Below are 16,717 nucleotides of genomic sequence, written 5' to 3' on the forward strand. Positions count from 1 at the left end.
TAAAATTGAAATGGCTAGTTTTATTTCTGAAGGCGAAGATTCGAAACGACACGTTAAAGATATCATTTGATTAGTTAAAGTTTAGTTCTACTTTTAATTACTTAAAAGCACTTTCTGTAATTAAAACAAAGGCGAAATCTGTTACATGAATCCTTTTTACGAATATTTTTGGACAGTTCATGAGTTTCTGATTATTTCTAATGGCGGAGATAAATAAGAGGAAGGTGCAAGGCAGAAGAACACGGACCCTGGGAATTGCGATGATCAGCATCACACCGCGGGTCTCCACTAATAAGCGTGAATTCGGCTAACTTAATCTCGGAATAATCACGATCTTCAAAAACAAGTACTAATTAAACATAAATGTAATTATATTCCTAGTTTTCTAACATCTTCATAATAATTAAATAATTTACTCACAATGTTGTCCAGGATTCTGTCCGCACAAAACAAATTTCGTTTCCCCGTCCCCTAATATCATAGCGTCCTCGTCGCACTCCCCAGTTGTCCTATTGGGTTGACCCTAGAACAATCGCAGAAATTCCATTGAAATGGGCGGACGGACTAGCTCACGGCCTAACTTATGGATAAGAACTAACTATGGATAAGAACTAAACGCTACCTTGAAGTTTGAATTTCAATTGTATATTATAACGGCAGCCTCACTCTTCCAATCGCAACGCGTAGCTGCTTCGCGGTACAATTATAATTATTTATTTCCTTATTTATTTATTAAGTTGCACCAACAAAGTGATAATCAATACAAAACAGTGGCAAACTGACCAAAAGTTCATGGCATATGTCACCTCAATTATAGGTGCAATCGACAGTGCATTAACAATAAAAATAACAAAAATAACAATTAGGCTGAATGTCTCCAGTAATTGTTCTTCTTTTTAATCGTGTCACTTAAGCGAGTCACATAAGAGTCACGCTCGATATCATTATGCCTAACGTCTTATCCTTTAGCCCACAACAGCTTGTAGATGTCATTTAAAAAGAGAAGTGATTACTTACGATAGTGAAATGTACGAAATCAATCCTCAACTGCATGATACCAGCGAAAGCCTTGTCTATAGTGATGTTGCAATCTTCCTCGCCACTCCACAACTCAGGGAACTCGGGAGACATAAAGTACGTCAAGTTATTTTGGACGACCCCACCGCAGGTTACCTCAACTGGAATTGATGCACGAAAATAGGTTTAAGGCTAATCTTCTTCTTATCAGCCCATGGACGTCCTCTGCTGGACATAGGACTCCCCCAAGCCTCGCCACAAAGACCGGTCCTGCGCTGCCTGCATCCAACGGATCCCCGCGAACCTCAATAGATCGTCGGCCCATCTTGTGGGAGGCCTACCCACGCTACGTCTTCCAGTAAGGCTAATACGACTAATGAACTTCAAAACTTTGAATTTAATATTATGGACAGACTTGATCCAGAGTTTTTTATGCTCCTAATAGTGCCACTGACTATATAGTAACTTCCAACTGAACGGAGTGGGAAGAAATCGTGCGTTAAAAGCACTATATTTTCTTTCAAACTACTTACAACCTAATGAAGATGCTCTGTTACGGGGCGAGTACAAATTGACATTGAGTTGAGACTGAGTTTATTGAAATAAAAGTTTAAAAGGACTGGTACAAATTATATGTGTTTCCACTACTAAAGGCAAATCTGTTCTGCCGTGCTTTTTGTAAAAAAAATGCTTTATAAATAGACCATGTATTCGGTACTGCTTTACTCTGCCTTTTTATTTATATTATTGTATGTGTTGGTATGGAGGGGCATGTGTAACAGTTCCTCACAGATAAGCTAATTACTGCATTCAACAAGTGTGTAATGTTATTGTATCATAAATATGTTATAAGATATCGCAATCTTCATTTGCATATTGGATCAAAATCAATGACGATACAACACAATAACAAACGGTGTTAAGCTAATTGCATTTCAGCCTATATCTTCTCTGCTTACTCGTAATTGTTGTTAGACTATCATTGAAGTCCACTGACATAATAAGATGTACTGTGGTATTAATTAATATCTACAACATACAAACATCAACAGATGCAACGAAACGAAATGAGTTGATAGGGATTCATACGAAGTTCAAGGGTTATATAGAAAATTTGCGGTTCTGGTCTCCCCAATGATACGTTCTTAGCAGAGATTAATACAAAATGCTGGTCCTATATTTCCTATACACCCCAATTTTTGTTTGGGATACATTTTTTCAAGTGAGATTTGCCAAGTGTAGTCAACGGTAGCAGGTCATAGGTAGCCACTTGACTACGTCCCTGATATTGCTAACGTTAAGCGGCAATAGCAATCATTGACTGTCAGAGCCGTATGCTCGCCTGCCTAAATTGACAATTTTTTTTTTTTGAAAAAAAAACTTATTGTTGTACTAGCTGAAAGCCTTTTATTAACTTCCGCTACATGAGAATCAGAACTAAGAATAAAATTACGGATGCGTCAGAGCGGTATCTCTCACGAGAGACGCGTCCGATGCCGCGAGTGCAATTACCGCAAATGAGTCGACTATTATCAAAGCCGGCAATGTGACTTTTGGACAATTATTGGTAAATCAGAAAAACGAATTATTGACTTTGTACTCCATTGGCAGTCACAAAACTCTTCTGAACGACATCTTAGATAAATAACAGGTTAAGTATTAACCTTTATTTAATGCAGGTTTTGTACCGTATTTTTTGAAGGAGACGATTATATTCAAATCAATCTGTATTGACATATCAATAACATTTTTTTGTCCAAATGCACAGATTGCCACCTTTGATAATAGACGACTCAAATACGCTACAATAATATACGAGGTAAATAAATCGTCGACAAAACGACAGTGAAAACCGCGCTATGCGTTTGGAAACCGTGAATCCATTAAGAGGAGACAGCGGCGCACACTCTCGCATGTGGTTAGCGAAACGACTAGACAACCCGAAATAGAGGAACGTAGGGTATTGTGCACATACATATTATGATGATAAAAGCAAATTTATGTTTGAATGAATCTTTTATGTTTTTAGTCCGTTGGCGGTACTAAATTTATGTGTAGTAAATGGTTGTAGAATCTGAGTTTAAGCTTTGTTTCGTATGGATATAGTGCGTTGTTGTGTTTTTAAAATGTAAAGTAATCGTTGGGGTTTATTCAATGTTTAAATTAGAATTATAATCTTTGTTAGTTTCTGCATAGTTTGAAAATAATAATCTAAACAGAGAGCAGTGTCTTGGCTACGCATCTGGGGCTTATGGTGTCTGTGAGTGATGGAAATCACTCAAGATCGGGCGTGCGCTACCTTCTAAGGTAATAAAACACGAAATAGTCATTCAAAACTCACTTAATTATTTGAATTCTAAGCACAAAATTAGGCCATAAGACTGTTTTTCATAACTAAAGTAATTTATTTCGAGAAACTTTTATATTGTATGAAATTCCCTAGCTGCTTAAGTTAAATATTTCGATTTTCATGTGATCAGAATATCCTTTGTGATAAGAGTCGGCCCGCGGGGTCTGTCTTCAGATAAATCTTACACATTTTCTTTATATACTATAAAAATACATCAAAACCAATTTAAACCTATGCCTTACAATGCCGGATAGCAAAAGGTATTGGCTTTCGCCTAAACTGGCCTAAACACAACGTAATCAATTTGATCACTCGAGCTGACGCAGTTCCCTTTGAGCTTCCAGTAAATGAAGCGACGGCTTGAATAAACTATGCTAATGGTGTTAACAAGATAGATAATGGTTAACAAGGTTTAATATATATAAATGTAATGCTATAGTTACGGCTATTGATTTTTTTGCATTTTCCTACATGATAATGACACCTTCTACCATGTGACATGATTGTTGTTCTACCAATCAAATTAGACCGTGCGAAAACTTCGTAATAGAATTTGTAGGGTAATGACAGTAATAGGCGACAGGTCACGTGCACCACGTGTGACTCACACATTTCTCTTCCCCTAAAAGGGAAGATATATTATAAGAACTTAATAAAGCCTGCCATCTTGTATGGATCAGCCTGTTGGACCACTAAAATTTTTATTTTTATTGCTTAGATGGTTGGACGAGCTCACAGCCCACCTGGTGGTAAGTGGTTACTGGAGCTCATGGACATCTACAACGCAAATGCGCCACCCATCATGAGATATAAATTCTAAAGATCTCAGTATAGTTACAACGGCTGCCCTACCCTTCAGACCGAAACGCATTACTGGTTCACGGCAGAAATAGGTAAGGCGGTGGTACCTACCCGCGCGGACTCACAAGAGGTCCTACCACCAGCAAAAATAAATAATAAATAAATAAATATCAGGCATCTTTGCTTAATATTTATTTAACTAGAAACTCTTTGTTATCATATGATTTATTTAGAATGCCATAACCAAAATGAACATCAAGACGAGGGATGATGAAGACAATGAAATAAGAAAGCAAAATGATAACTAAATTTATGTTTTATATACATAACAAGAAATAAATCAACCTACGTGCGTAGGTGTATGACTAGTAATGAAAAAATGAGATCATAAATACGTAGTATAAATCGTAGGCGTTCAAGGCGTTCCTTTGCCGAGGGCACTCCGGAGAAATTGAATGTAATAAAATAACAAACTTTATGAAATCTCAACGAAAACCCACGAGAAGAACATTCAAAGTTGTGTCGTGGCATGAACGTTATTTTTTTTTCTTTCATTTACTTATCACGCATTTCATTTCCTGGTTATTGATGCCAATAGTCATAACCACGGAACGGGTCAAATCACCCGCTGAGTTTCTCGCCGGATCTTCTTAGTGGGTTGCGATTCCGATCTGGTCGCGACTGGATAAAGTCAATGATTATCTAGAAGATTGCACAAAGTGGGAATGAATTGCTCGCTCCGGGCATTTTAATATTGCAATAATTGTTACGTTATAATACTCATTGTAAATGTGAATATTAAAAAAAAATCTAGTATTTAAAAAAAAACTATTATTAAAAAAAAGACATCCCCCTTCTCAAGACGGAGGCTAGTTTTTGTGAATTGGCGGTAGTTTATTTTTGACGTTCAACAAGTTTAGTATGTACTTTCATTTATGTTGAATTTTTTTTTATTTATTTGATTTGATTTGTCGGTAGATTCTGCAAAGCATTGCTTTTTCTAAGACCAGTGCTAGCCAACTCTTTCAGGTTAAGCCCGTGAAGTCACCTGCCACTCCGTGAGTAACTGGAATAGCTCCTTAGACTACCAGCGATTAGATAGTGATATATTCAGATCACAATTTCATTAGAGCAGCGTATGTCATGACCTTTCTCGTGACAAGCTAAACATAAATACAGACAACTCAAGGAACAATGCTTAAATCTCTAAAGCTTTTTATAAGCTAAACAAAGTGGCATCACATTAAATAATTGTGAAATAAACACTTTACTGGTCTGGTTTATTTCAGGTATTTTCATAGTGTTATATCCTAGGGCATTTTGATATGGGGCAATGCTGCCGATGTCGAAACGATTTTCATCCTGCAGAAGAGGGCTATTCGTGCTATTTATAATATGCATCCGAGGGAATCATTGAGGGACAAGCTTAAGGATATCAAAATTCTAACTTTAGCGTCCCAATACATTTATTGTACGTGCGTAAAAATATTGAAGAATTCCCTAGAGTCTGCGATTTTTATAATATGAACACTAGGAACAAACATAGGCTTGCGTTGCCGGCGGCTCGAATTAAGAAAATAAGCAACTCTTTTAGGGGGCTGGGTGTACAACTTTTCAACAAGATCCCACAAAACGTTCAATGTCAAGGAATCTTTGTGCAACAAGGCATATTATAAAGCTAAGGATTATTTACTAGATGGCACTACATGGGAATGAGGCGTTCGCTCCTGACCTTTTCATTTTTCATTTTTAATTTTTTTTAATTGTATTTTTTGAGTAGTTTTTTCGTTTATTGTAAATATTTTTACTTAATTAAATAAAAATAAAAAATATTTCAGAAAAAAACAAAAAAAAAGCCCGCCAAGTTTGTTTCGCCAGTTCTTCTCAGGACTTTGGCTTTTTTTGGAACCGGTGGTAGAGTTAACATTGTTATTTATATTTTGACATTCAACAAGTGTATTATGCTGACATCTAAGTTGAAATAAACGATTTTGAATTTGAATTTGACAGTGCTTTCTGATATTTTCACGAACCGCATACACAACTTAAGCTGTTAGTCGTTCATAACCATGAAAACTGTGAGGTATTCGACGTATTGGAGAAAAATATTAAAATAATATACGTGAGATGTAAAACTAATCTCAAATATTCAATTCGTTACCAATCGGGATTTTCAACCGTATTATGGACGCTGGATATAAACTAGACAAGAAGTTCGTCAACCGTTTGAGTTATTGATCCGAAAACAGAACGATACAAGAGGTACCTTTTTTATGATTGAAGTATTACTGGTAGCCCGGAGGCCTGTTTACAAGAAGTTAAGGTCCTACCGCCAGTAATTACGCAAATTATAATTTTGCAGGTTTGATTTTTATTACACGATGTTATTCCTTCAGCGTGGAAGTCAATCGTGAATATTTATTGAGTACGTATTTCATTAGAAAAATTGGTACCCGCCTGAGATTCGAACACCGGTGTATCGCTCAACACGAATGCACCGGACGTCTTATCCTTTAGGCCACGACGACTTCAAATCTACCATCTATCACTACCATCAGTAAATATAATACAAGATATATAATAATGTAATATTTCTAGTACACTAGTGCGATAAACCTACAACTACTCAATTTAATTACTCACAAACGCAGCAAACTCCGAGTCCATGAGCGCAGTCCCCGGCAGCTCGCCCGTCGCGCTGTCTGCAGTCGTAGGCATTGAGACAAATGCCGGCTTTGGCAATGTTAAAACCAGTCGGCTGGCACTCTCTCTCCCCGCCCACCGGGAAGAAGTTCAGCACCTTACTGAAGGAGAAGAGGCTGCCTGAAACAAAAATATAGGTATATTTTCTCATTAGAAACATTCTATTGCACGGCCAAACTGATGTTAAGTCCGGGCGTATTGAGATTATCACGTAAATACCGCTACACAGATTCAATACTGGTGCTCTCCACGCTTCTGGCGACAAACAGCGGATTAAACAAAATGATAAAAGTACATTTTTAGATACTTTTACTGTATATTATAATTTTATGTTATATTTTATTTATATTAATTTCTGCCGCATTTATACCGATATCTTTTAATTTTATTTTATCCTTTCTTTCAGCATTTAACATGCTTCTCTACATACTATTGTATCGCCGCTAAGGGTAGCGCCATCTATCGCCGAATAGTCGAACAAAAATCGAAGAATCTAGTAGCATCTAGAACGCTCGAAAGTTACAGCGCCATCTATTGTCAGATAGCGGAAACACTATACTCGACTTTTGTGGAATATTCTTGACGATTCTAGGGATTTCGTCTCAACTATAAAAGCGTTGCAGAGATGGCACGCAGTCGGTTAGTAATCGGAACTACTCGAAGCGAACGGATCACCTGAAGCGAAGCGGAACAAGTGAATTAAGAATTTCAAGGTGTTCTGTGAGTGTTCTAAGTGATAAATACAGTGTTAACTTGTAATTCGGTAGAATTTTATTTATCCCGAACCCCAGCGCGTAACACTATGTTGGCATGTCTGTAGTTTTTTGAAGTTGTTTTGATTTAAGGCCCAGGTCTGACACCCATAAGTCATATTCGGAAGTATATTTGTATAAAATACTTTGCTTTTGAGTGGTAGTGGAATAGACCCGTTTTTTGCTATCTATATATTATTACGTGAAGCAAAAACTTTGTACGAAAATTGCGCCAACGGAGGAGTATGAAATTTCCCACACTTATAGAGAATATCGAGAAGGAGTGCAGAATACTCATATTTTTTAAAAATTATGCATAAAAAATACAATAAATCCATAAAAAAATATTCCACACACTACCATGTATTTGACACACACACGCATGCATACTATTTATTTATTGTCAAACTTTTCATATTGCTTATAGTCTGTGGTCAAATTGAGAATAGATTAAATATTGTTTGTCTTTATTAATATTTTGCCTAAAATGTAGTCTTGGCGAAATCTGTGATTATATAATTTGACAATAGAATCATAATAATGTTTAAACACAAAATTTCAATTAATTATAGTCGAATTTCGACTACTGCGGGACCACTAATTAGTTTAAGCTTATCGCTTATATTGGTGTTGCAGCGATCTGTCCGTCATGACTTTTTGTTTGGGTCATCCCGCAGCCCGCTTCCGCGCGACCTCTTCATTTGGGCATCGTCGCGCGACATGTTTTGAAATTCAAAATACGTACATTTCTTTACATATGACCGTTCCCAATAAAATACTACGTTTCAATAAAATTAATAAAGAATATCACTGAAACATCATGTAGACGTCATATTCGCAATTTACATTAAACTTACATCAAAGTTGGGTAAATACCGTAAATATAAGATAGTTATCCCCCCCCTAGGTAACCCCTAGGTATCCCCCTAGGTAACATTATATTTATCGCATAAGAAATCTTCTTTAAATAAACTTTAGATATGTATCGTAATGTAATGTATGCATGTGTAGCGTCTTTAGCTTAATAGTGAAATGCAAAGTATATTTTTTTGCTATAGTTTATATTTTTGTTTGAGAAAGAAGAAATTAGCGGACTACGGTTCTTACGCTATCTTAGGATGGAAGCAGCTAAAGCCTTTTGTTACTCAACAACCATCGACTGGCTGGTAAGTAAACGATCACTCGGCCTAGCTGCTACTAATTATGTATTGGAACTCATAGACACCACAATCTGATTGCCGCCGATTTTATGTAGAGTCCAAGTCTAAGATATTCATTCCATTGTAATAACAGCTAGTTTTGTTTTCAAATCCGAACGCATAATCGAACACAAATTGGCACAATTAAACTAGACGGAAAATTAGTCCAGTTCAAGAGCTGAAAAACTTTCTATCGTGATTATTTAATTGTTTCTTGCCGGATCTTCTCAGCGGGTCGCGTTTCCGATCTGGTGGTAGATTCGGCGAAGCACTACCTTTGCTAGGGCTAGTGTTAGCAAATTCTTTTAGGTTGAGCCCGATGAGCCCGTTGAGCTCATATGCCCTATGATGATGAGGCCCTTAGGCCACCAAAGTAAGTAAGGGAAAGAAGTGGTAAGTTTAAAACTTTTTCCCCAAAATCAAAAAATGCCAGGCACGCATTTTTTATTGAAACATATGAAATATTCAATAACGTTCGAACTCGTTAGAGCAAAATTCAGTATGGACGAAACGCTGCATCGAATATTTTGTTGCAATAGTTTTTGTTTGTTGGGAACTATATATAGGGTATGTTCGGATACACCGCGAGTACTGTTCAGAACAGTGGCTGTGGAGAAATTCGTTCCGTTATGGACTGTGTCAGTCGCAGTATCCTAGGGAAATGTATGACGTCCCATTTATAGTGGGTTTTTTTACGGTTATGAACCGTTGCCTACTTTGTAATATTACGCGCTGGGGTTCGGGATAAATAAAATTCCACCGAAGTATAAATTAAAAACTGTATTCAACACTTAGAACACTTAAAACACTTCACAACCATTTTAAAATTCTCAATTCGCTTCCTCCGCTTTGCTTCAGGTGATCCGTTCGCTGTTTCGCTTCGAGTAGTTCCGATTACTGACTGCATGCCATCTCTGCAATGCTTTTATAGCCGATACCACATCCTTAGAATTTTCGAGAATATTCCACCCTTTGAGTATTGTTTCCGCTATGTGACAATAGATGGCGTTATACTTCTCGAGCGTCCTAGTTGCTACTAGATCCTTCGATATTCGTTCGACTATTCGGCGATAGATGGCGTTACTCTTATCGGCGTAACAGTAACCTTATTGAAAACATAATTGTTTGTTTTTTAAACAAAATTAAGCTGTTTTGTTTTGTCTAGACAATGTCAATTAAATGTACGACAATTATATTTTTTAAGACGTATGGATTTGATGCGAATGCTTAACTTCAGTTTATTTTTTAATTTACTGATACGGACGCTGATAGCTTTGTTTGCCTGCAGCTACCGCGAGTTCATATTTGAAATATAAATTAATAAGACTTTTTTAAAACCAATATAAATGGTTTGTGTATATTTTGTTCTTAATATTATAAAATTTCTTTAAAGTAAAATTACTGATGTTAACGAGTAAGTCCGTATAGGTAAGTTACTATCATCTTACTTATTTCTGCTGCAAAACACATTTTCATTTCAGTTTGAAGACTGCGCTCCTGTCAGTTATACAATACGATTCAGACTAAGACCTCATGTCTACAGGTGGGTGATTGTATTTACGTATATGAGGCCCGAAAACCATATGAGCAGTGAACTCATGTATTAAAGTAGAATAATTAATAAAAAAAAATTAAATTATGTGTACAATAAAGTATTTTAATTCGAGTTTCAAATATTTGAAAACCATTCGAATCGCAAATTATCACAAAACATATTTAAAAAGCACCAAGACAAATCTCATAACAAAAATAAATACTAAAAGAACGCAGACCACAGAAGTACTAACGAAGAACGGACTAAGTTCTTCGATTTGTTACAAGTTCGGGTTCCGTACATTAAACAAAAAGGCTGCGCACAAATCAATGAGGCGCCGAACCACTCTAACGAGAACTAATGAGATTAGTCAACTTTCGAAGTAAGAAGAATAAAAAGAAAGATCTGGTTTTCGCAAAATTTTAATAATGGACAAATGGGAATAAGTTTCTGGTGGTGATAGACTGCCAACTGTGATGGAAAGTGAATACAATTTATGCTATAAGCATTCATGTAACTATTATTATAAAGAAAATAAACAAATATGGTTGACTATACGTGAGACGCACCTAAAACTTAGCTCATAAGGGGCTGGTGATAGGACCTCTTGTGAGTCCGCACATGTAGGTACTACCACCCCGCCTATTTCTGCCGTGAAGCAGTAATGCGTTTCGGTTTGAAGGGTGGGACAGCCGTTGTAACTATACTGAGACCTTAGAACTTATATCTCAAGGTGGGTGGCGGCACTTACTACGGTTCCTTGCAGCTAACTTACGGCTCCAATAACCACTTAACATCATGTCGGCCGTGAGCAGGTCCATCGGCTTAAGCGAAAAAGAAAAAAAGGTAAAAAACAATTCAATTGTTGAGCTTATTGCATTAATATGGTAATCTTAAACATATTCATTTTAAGTCTCACTAAAATAAAAAATGAATGCGAAAATTATTGAAAAATTTAAACGGCTTCGCTTGTTTATGTGACATCCCATTACGGACCCCAAGAATGTATAAAGCATGTCGTTTTACTTTTTTCCTGCAAAGTTTGTGTATCGAGGTCAGCCCGGATTACATCTGCCTTTACTTTCACTGCAAATTCACTTGATAAAAAACGGATCTTGTAATGATGTTTTATCGACAGGTGAACGGATTCAACACTCAAGAGGTGGCTCGCATTTTGGAGCGATATTTTTTAACTCATACATTGCGAACAAAACTTACATGATAACAGTATTTTCAATTATTACATAATACTATTATTGATTCTGCACTACCTTTGGTTGACTGGTAGAGAATTAGGCATTAACTCCGCCAATGTAAATTTAAAATGAAGTGTAAAAAATAAATTAAAAATAATAACCCCAAAGTGTTTCTCCGTCGTTCAAAAATAGTAAAGTTCTCTTTGTTCTCTCTTTGTTTTTAATTTTTTATTGCTTAGATTGGTGGACGAGCTCACAACCCACCTGGTGTTAAGTGGTTACTGGAGCCCATAGACATCTACAACGTAAATGCGCCACCCACCTTGAGATATAAGTTCTAAGGTCTCAGTATAGTTACAACGGCTGCCCCACCCTTCAAACCGAAACGCATTACTGCTTCAAGGCAGAAATAGGCAGGGTGGTGGTACTTACCGCGCGGACTCAGAAGAGGTCCTACCAGCAATAAAAACTGGTCTCTAACTATTTACCATTATTTACGATCTTGACTGGGCTTGCAAGGTAATCACGATGTCCGGTTTGATGGGCAGCTATTTGGTCAACGCACGTTGACATTTTAACCTCAACTTCCAAGTAATGCGGTACGGATTTGGATAATAGCGGACAACATCCGCTTAGCACCAGATGGTCCGTTAAGGAATAACACTCTCTCACGTTGTACAAACTACGTACTTAACACGTATACAAGAGCGACTGGTATAACAAAAATCACATCTGCAAAGTTTATAAAATTACGCACTTAATAATGGTAAGGCACAAGGTATTTGACGTGCCGTGAATATCTTTAACGGCTAGATGAGTTTTCATACATATGTAGATGAGTTTGAGAGGTAGCGACACACTTATCTTGAAACTGTCGTTAGCGAGATTTGACAATCTGTTTGCCCTCTGAGTTTCTCGCTGAATCTTCTCAGTGGGTCGTGATTCCGATTCGGTGGTAGATTCTGCGAAGCACCGCTCTTGCAAGCTTGCAGGCTTGTGTTAGCAAATTCTCACAGGTTAAGCCCGTGAGCTCACCTACCCGACACGCGTATCTGGAATAGCCCCTGAGGCTACCAGCAAATAGGTAGGGAAACAAAAGAATCTGTGAAATGTCTTGTGATCTATAATAGCTACCCGCTATGGGCGTATTGAAAGCAAACCATGTACGTATCCACTACCAGCCGCGAAGCAGTCCTCCGTTCTCAATTCGATGATGAGACATCCATTTTACGATACGATTGAAACTTCAAACACAAATCTGAAGGTGGCGGTGACATTCTCGTTTTTATGAGCTGTGTTAACAACTTAAAACCAGGGGGGCTGTTTTACTGGTAACTCTTGTGAGTCCTCGCTTGTAGGCACCACCACCCCGCCTATTTCTGCCGTGAAGCAATAATGCGTTTCGGTTTGAAGGGCGGGGCAGCCGTTGTAACTATACTGAGAACTTAGAACTTATATCTCAAGGTGGGTGGCGCATGTACGTTGTAGATGTCTATGGGCTCCAGTAACCACTTAGCACCAGGTGGGCTGTGAGCTCGTTCGCCCGTCTAAGCAATAAAAAAAAGAGCTCATTCAACCACCCATGAAAAAAATATATATAAAAAGAATGAAATTCAAGGTGGGCCCAGTAAACACTCAACATCACAATAAGCACAGTTTCTTAACTACACCAATAAAATTACCGAGTAATATCATTACGAACATAATCAAAGCTCTTCATAATAAACTCGGAGCGAGATAATTCGTGTAACATAACTTTCAATATAAATTTTCAAGGGAGCTGAGAAACGGTTAGAAATTACATTCAAACTTGTATCCGGGTGTCGCAAACAGACACGGTAATCCCATTACAAGTGAACCTACGTATATATTACATTATAATTACACTTAACTCGTATTTGATGGTAGGAGGTTGAACGTGGTTTGGGTGACATAGCGTTAATATATCACAGTGCATACAATAACTACCTTGTGAACGTTTACTACACTTGATTATGATTATGAAATTCGTTGTAATCTAAATAGCAGGGCAGTTATAACTTTTAGCCCGCTGAGTTTCTCGCCGGATCTTCTCAGCGGGTCGCGATTCCGATCCGGTAGTAGATTCATTCGCGAAACAATTGCTCTTGAGTTGTTAGGTCTCCTTCGGAGGCGCTCGGGCAGTTGTTAGCAAATCCCACCCCTCTTGGCTGAGCCTTTGCTCGCCCACCTGTCCTGGTGAAACTGGAAAGGCCTTCGGGCCACCAGTAAACATTCAATCATAAAAAAAAAAAAAAAAAGTTATAACTTAGTTTAATATCTTGTCAATGTTGTATGACTAATAAAGCGGAATTTTTGGAATGATCGCTTGTTTTTTTTTTTTAGATTATAAATTTTAATTCGTATAGAAAATTGAAATGATTGATGTAGGGACGTATTACCGAAGCTGAAAGAGATAGCGGCATCGCGACATTATTTAATACTGTCTTTGATACATGTCATCAAAATTTATGATTCGTTTAATAGCTATTCAATCTTATGGACTCTAGAAAATGGAATGGAAGATAAAATTTAAAGTAGATACAAGGCAGGACGGTAATAACTATATTGATTTTTTAAATTGACTTCATATGAGTGTATGAGCTCACCACCAACTTGGTATTAAGTGGCTATCGAAACACATAGACAACACGACGTGAATGTGGCCACTCAGCTTGAAACATAATTAAGGTCCAATTTCTCAGTTGTAGGAAACTTTTAACTATGAATGTCTTCCACATTTTAGAGGAAGAAGCAGACCTAAGAAAACATGAATGGATTGCGTGACGATATGTGTAAGAGAGATGTGAGCGAAGAAATGGTATATGATAGAGGAGTATGGAAGGAGAAAACATGTTGCACCGACCCCAGGTGACTGGGAGAAGCGCAGGAGAATGATGATGTCTCATTTGTAGGGTGATAACCATTTTTCGGATTTTATTTTTGTTACACTATGTTTTTCGTTTAGTTGATCACATTCGTGAACATGTGTCAATTACATATTTAATAAAAAAAATTGGCAGTTTCTTGTGGGACTTGAACACCGGCATAGATTCTTCGCTCTATACAAGTTACCAGACGTCTTGTCTCTTAGGCCACAAGAACTTCAGAACACACTAACTAGTTTAACTTTAATTTCCAAATGAATCTTTATTTACATAATTATGTTCTTCTTTTAATAGGGACCTAAGATATTAGAAAAATCCAACACGATCGTATAGAATGAACTTACTCCAAAAAAAATACTCTATAACCAAACCGTAGTTAGCTACAGCGATCCAAATTTGATGTTCACCCACAGCTAAATGTTTATTAATGTTTTAATAACGTTATTAATTTGTATTAATGAACATTAAAATTATCAACTTTAATTAATTAGGGTATTTTGATTAGATGTAATTTGTTTTGAGATTAAATTTAGGATAATAAATTTAATGTATAGTCTGGAAATGTAATTTTGGAAACGCGACGTAAATATTATATTATAATATACAGCGAAGCAGTTATTTCGGCAGTATTTCGATTTCAAAGTTAGGATAGCGTTCCATATCCCTGAGCACAGAGAGATCAGATATTCAACCATCTTTATCCAGTTTTTTTTTATCTTCACAAACGACTCGTTCAGTAGGTTATCGTGCCCAGTAACCGGGTTGTGTCGGCTATAACAGGAACTTCGAGTCCGATCCTTAATGCTACCGGTCCCACGGTATCTACTGCCTACTTAGAACGAGGAAAAATTACAATGACACGGTGTACGGTTAGACCATACCGAATACTATCGACATGCACGCTAATGATATTACTAAGGATAGATACTGGAACGATTGAAGAGCCTTAAGAGCGAATGCTCGTATATCATGTGATTCTTTTGCCATTGTAATATACTTACCATCTACGGTTCCTACTATTCTAATTATGATTACTTAATTTCCTGTATATTTATTTACATGTATTATTTCATTTGATCAGCGCGTGGTGATGGGGAACTGATCATTCAAATTGGCTCGGCTATTTCTTTTGTTCATTGTGTATAATTATAATATTATAGATTGGTTAACTGGTTATATGAGCAAATGGATTAGATCGCTGCTGTAAAGATGATGAAATAAAAATATAGCAGAATAAAATAAACTAATTAACTTTTGCACACAGCCAAAAATGTATGTAATGTAATATTTAGATTGCTCATCATTAACATTTTATGCCTTATCTATTTTAAAACTAACTTGAGTTAATAATACGTTTTTTTTTTGTTTTCATACTTTTGTGTATTTATAATAAATTTAATTGAAAAGAAATACCTAAAAGAGCACAAACATTGCTAATCAGTGTAGGCAAAATCGCGGTCCATAATCCATGGATTTACTGAATGAACACCATGATGTTACATGAATTCAAAATATAATCCATATTCACTTTACGACCATCTATAAAATAATTAATAACGATTTTTATTTTCCTACACGAATTCATTAAGTAATGAATTAAGTAATTCATGAACATACCCTTCAAACAAACCACTTAGGTGATCAGTCTTGATAAATCAATTAAAAAAAACTACTCCAAATCTAAGCAAAAGAGCATTCAAACGACATTAAATATAAACCAGTTCTTAATAAAAATATGCGAATTGGACATAATTTTTAGCAAGCTGTTTATGCGGACCGTACAATCCAATGAAGTCTAGACCCCATATAATAGTGTCAACGATCGAGGTACAGACTGTCATTAGGTTGACCTAACACACATTAGTGTATGAGTAGTTTAGTGACTGTAAGGTATTCTCGTAACACTTTTTTACTAACCGATAACTTCTGTATGTTGGCTTAATTTTTTAATCGATTTAAAACTAGCTTCCTGTCAGCCTTGATGTTTTAAATTGTCAACGCCATACGACACACGTCGTTACGGATCCTCCCGATCCATTAACGGTAGTTTTAGGTACCTCAAGCGTAGTCACCGCCCTCGCTTGCGACGAAGGGCTCGACGATAAATTAACCCATAGACACAGTCCACTGAGTTTCTCGCCGGATCTTCTCAGTGGATCGCGTTTCCGATCCGTAGATTCTGCGAAGCACTGCTCTTGCTAAGACCAGTGTTAGCAAACTTCCGATTTCAGCCCCGAGAGCTCACTTACACAGAAGCTG

General features: G+C 36.9%; 1 protein-coding gene across 4 annotated transcripts in view; it reads right to left on the minus strand.

The window, feature by feature from the left end:
• LOC114247102 (uncharacterized) overlaps positions 1 to 16,717 on the minus strand; it is a 35,829-nt gene that overhangs the window by 5,073 nt on the left and 14,039 nt on the right. For all 4 annotated transcript variants that reach the window (XM_028179950.2, XM_028179951.2, XM_089740127.1 and 1 more), the window contains exons 2-4: positions 6,812 to 6,991; positions 1,018 to 1,178; positions 421 to 523 (exon numbers count right to left, since the gene is read on the minus strand). In XM_028179950.2, the coding sequence (XP_028035751.2) occupies positions 421 to 523; positions 1,018 to 1,178; positions 6,812 to 6,991 (444 nt within the window). The remainder of the gene's footprint in view (positions 1 to 420; positions 524 to 1,017; positions 1,179 to 6,811; positions 6,992 to 16,717) is intronic.

Source organism: Bombyx mandarina, chromosome 03 (genome assembly GCF_030267445.1).
Source record: "Bombyx mandarina strain Sakado chromosome 03, ASM3026744v2".
Taxonomy (NCBI): domain Eukaryota; kingdom Metazoa; phylum Arthropoda; class Insecta; order Lepidoptera; family Bombycidae; genus Bombyx; species Bombyx mandarina.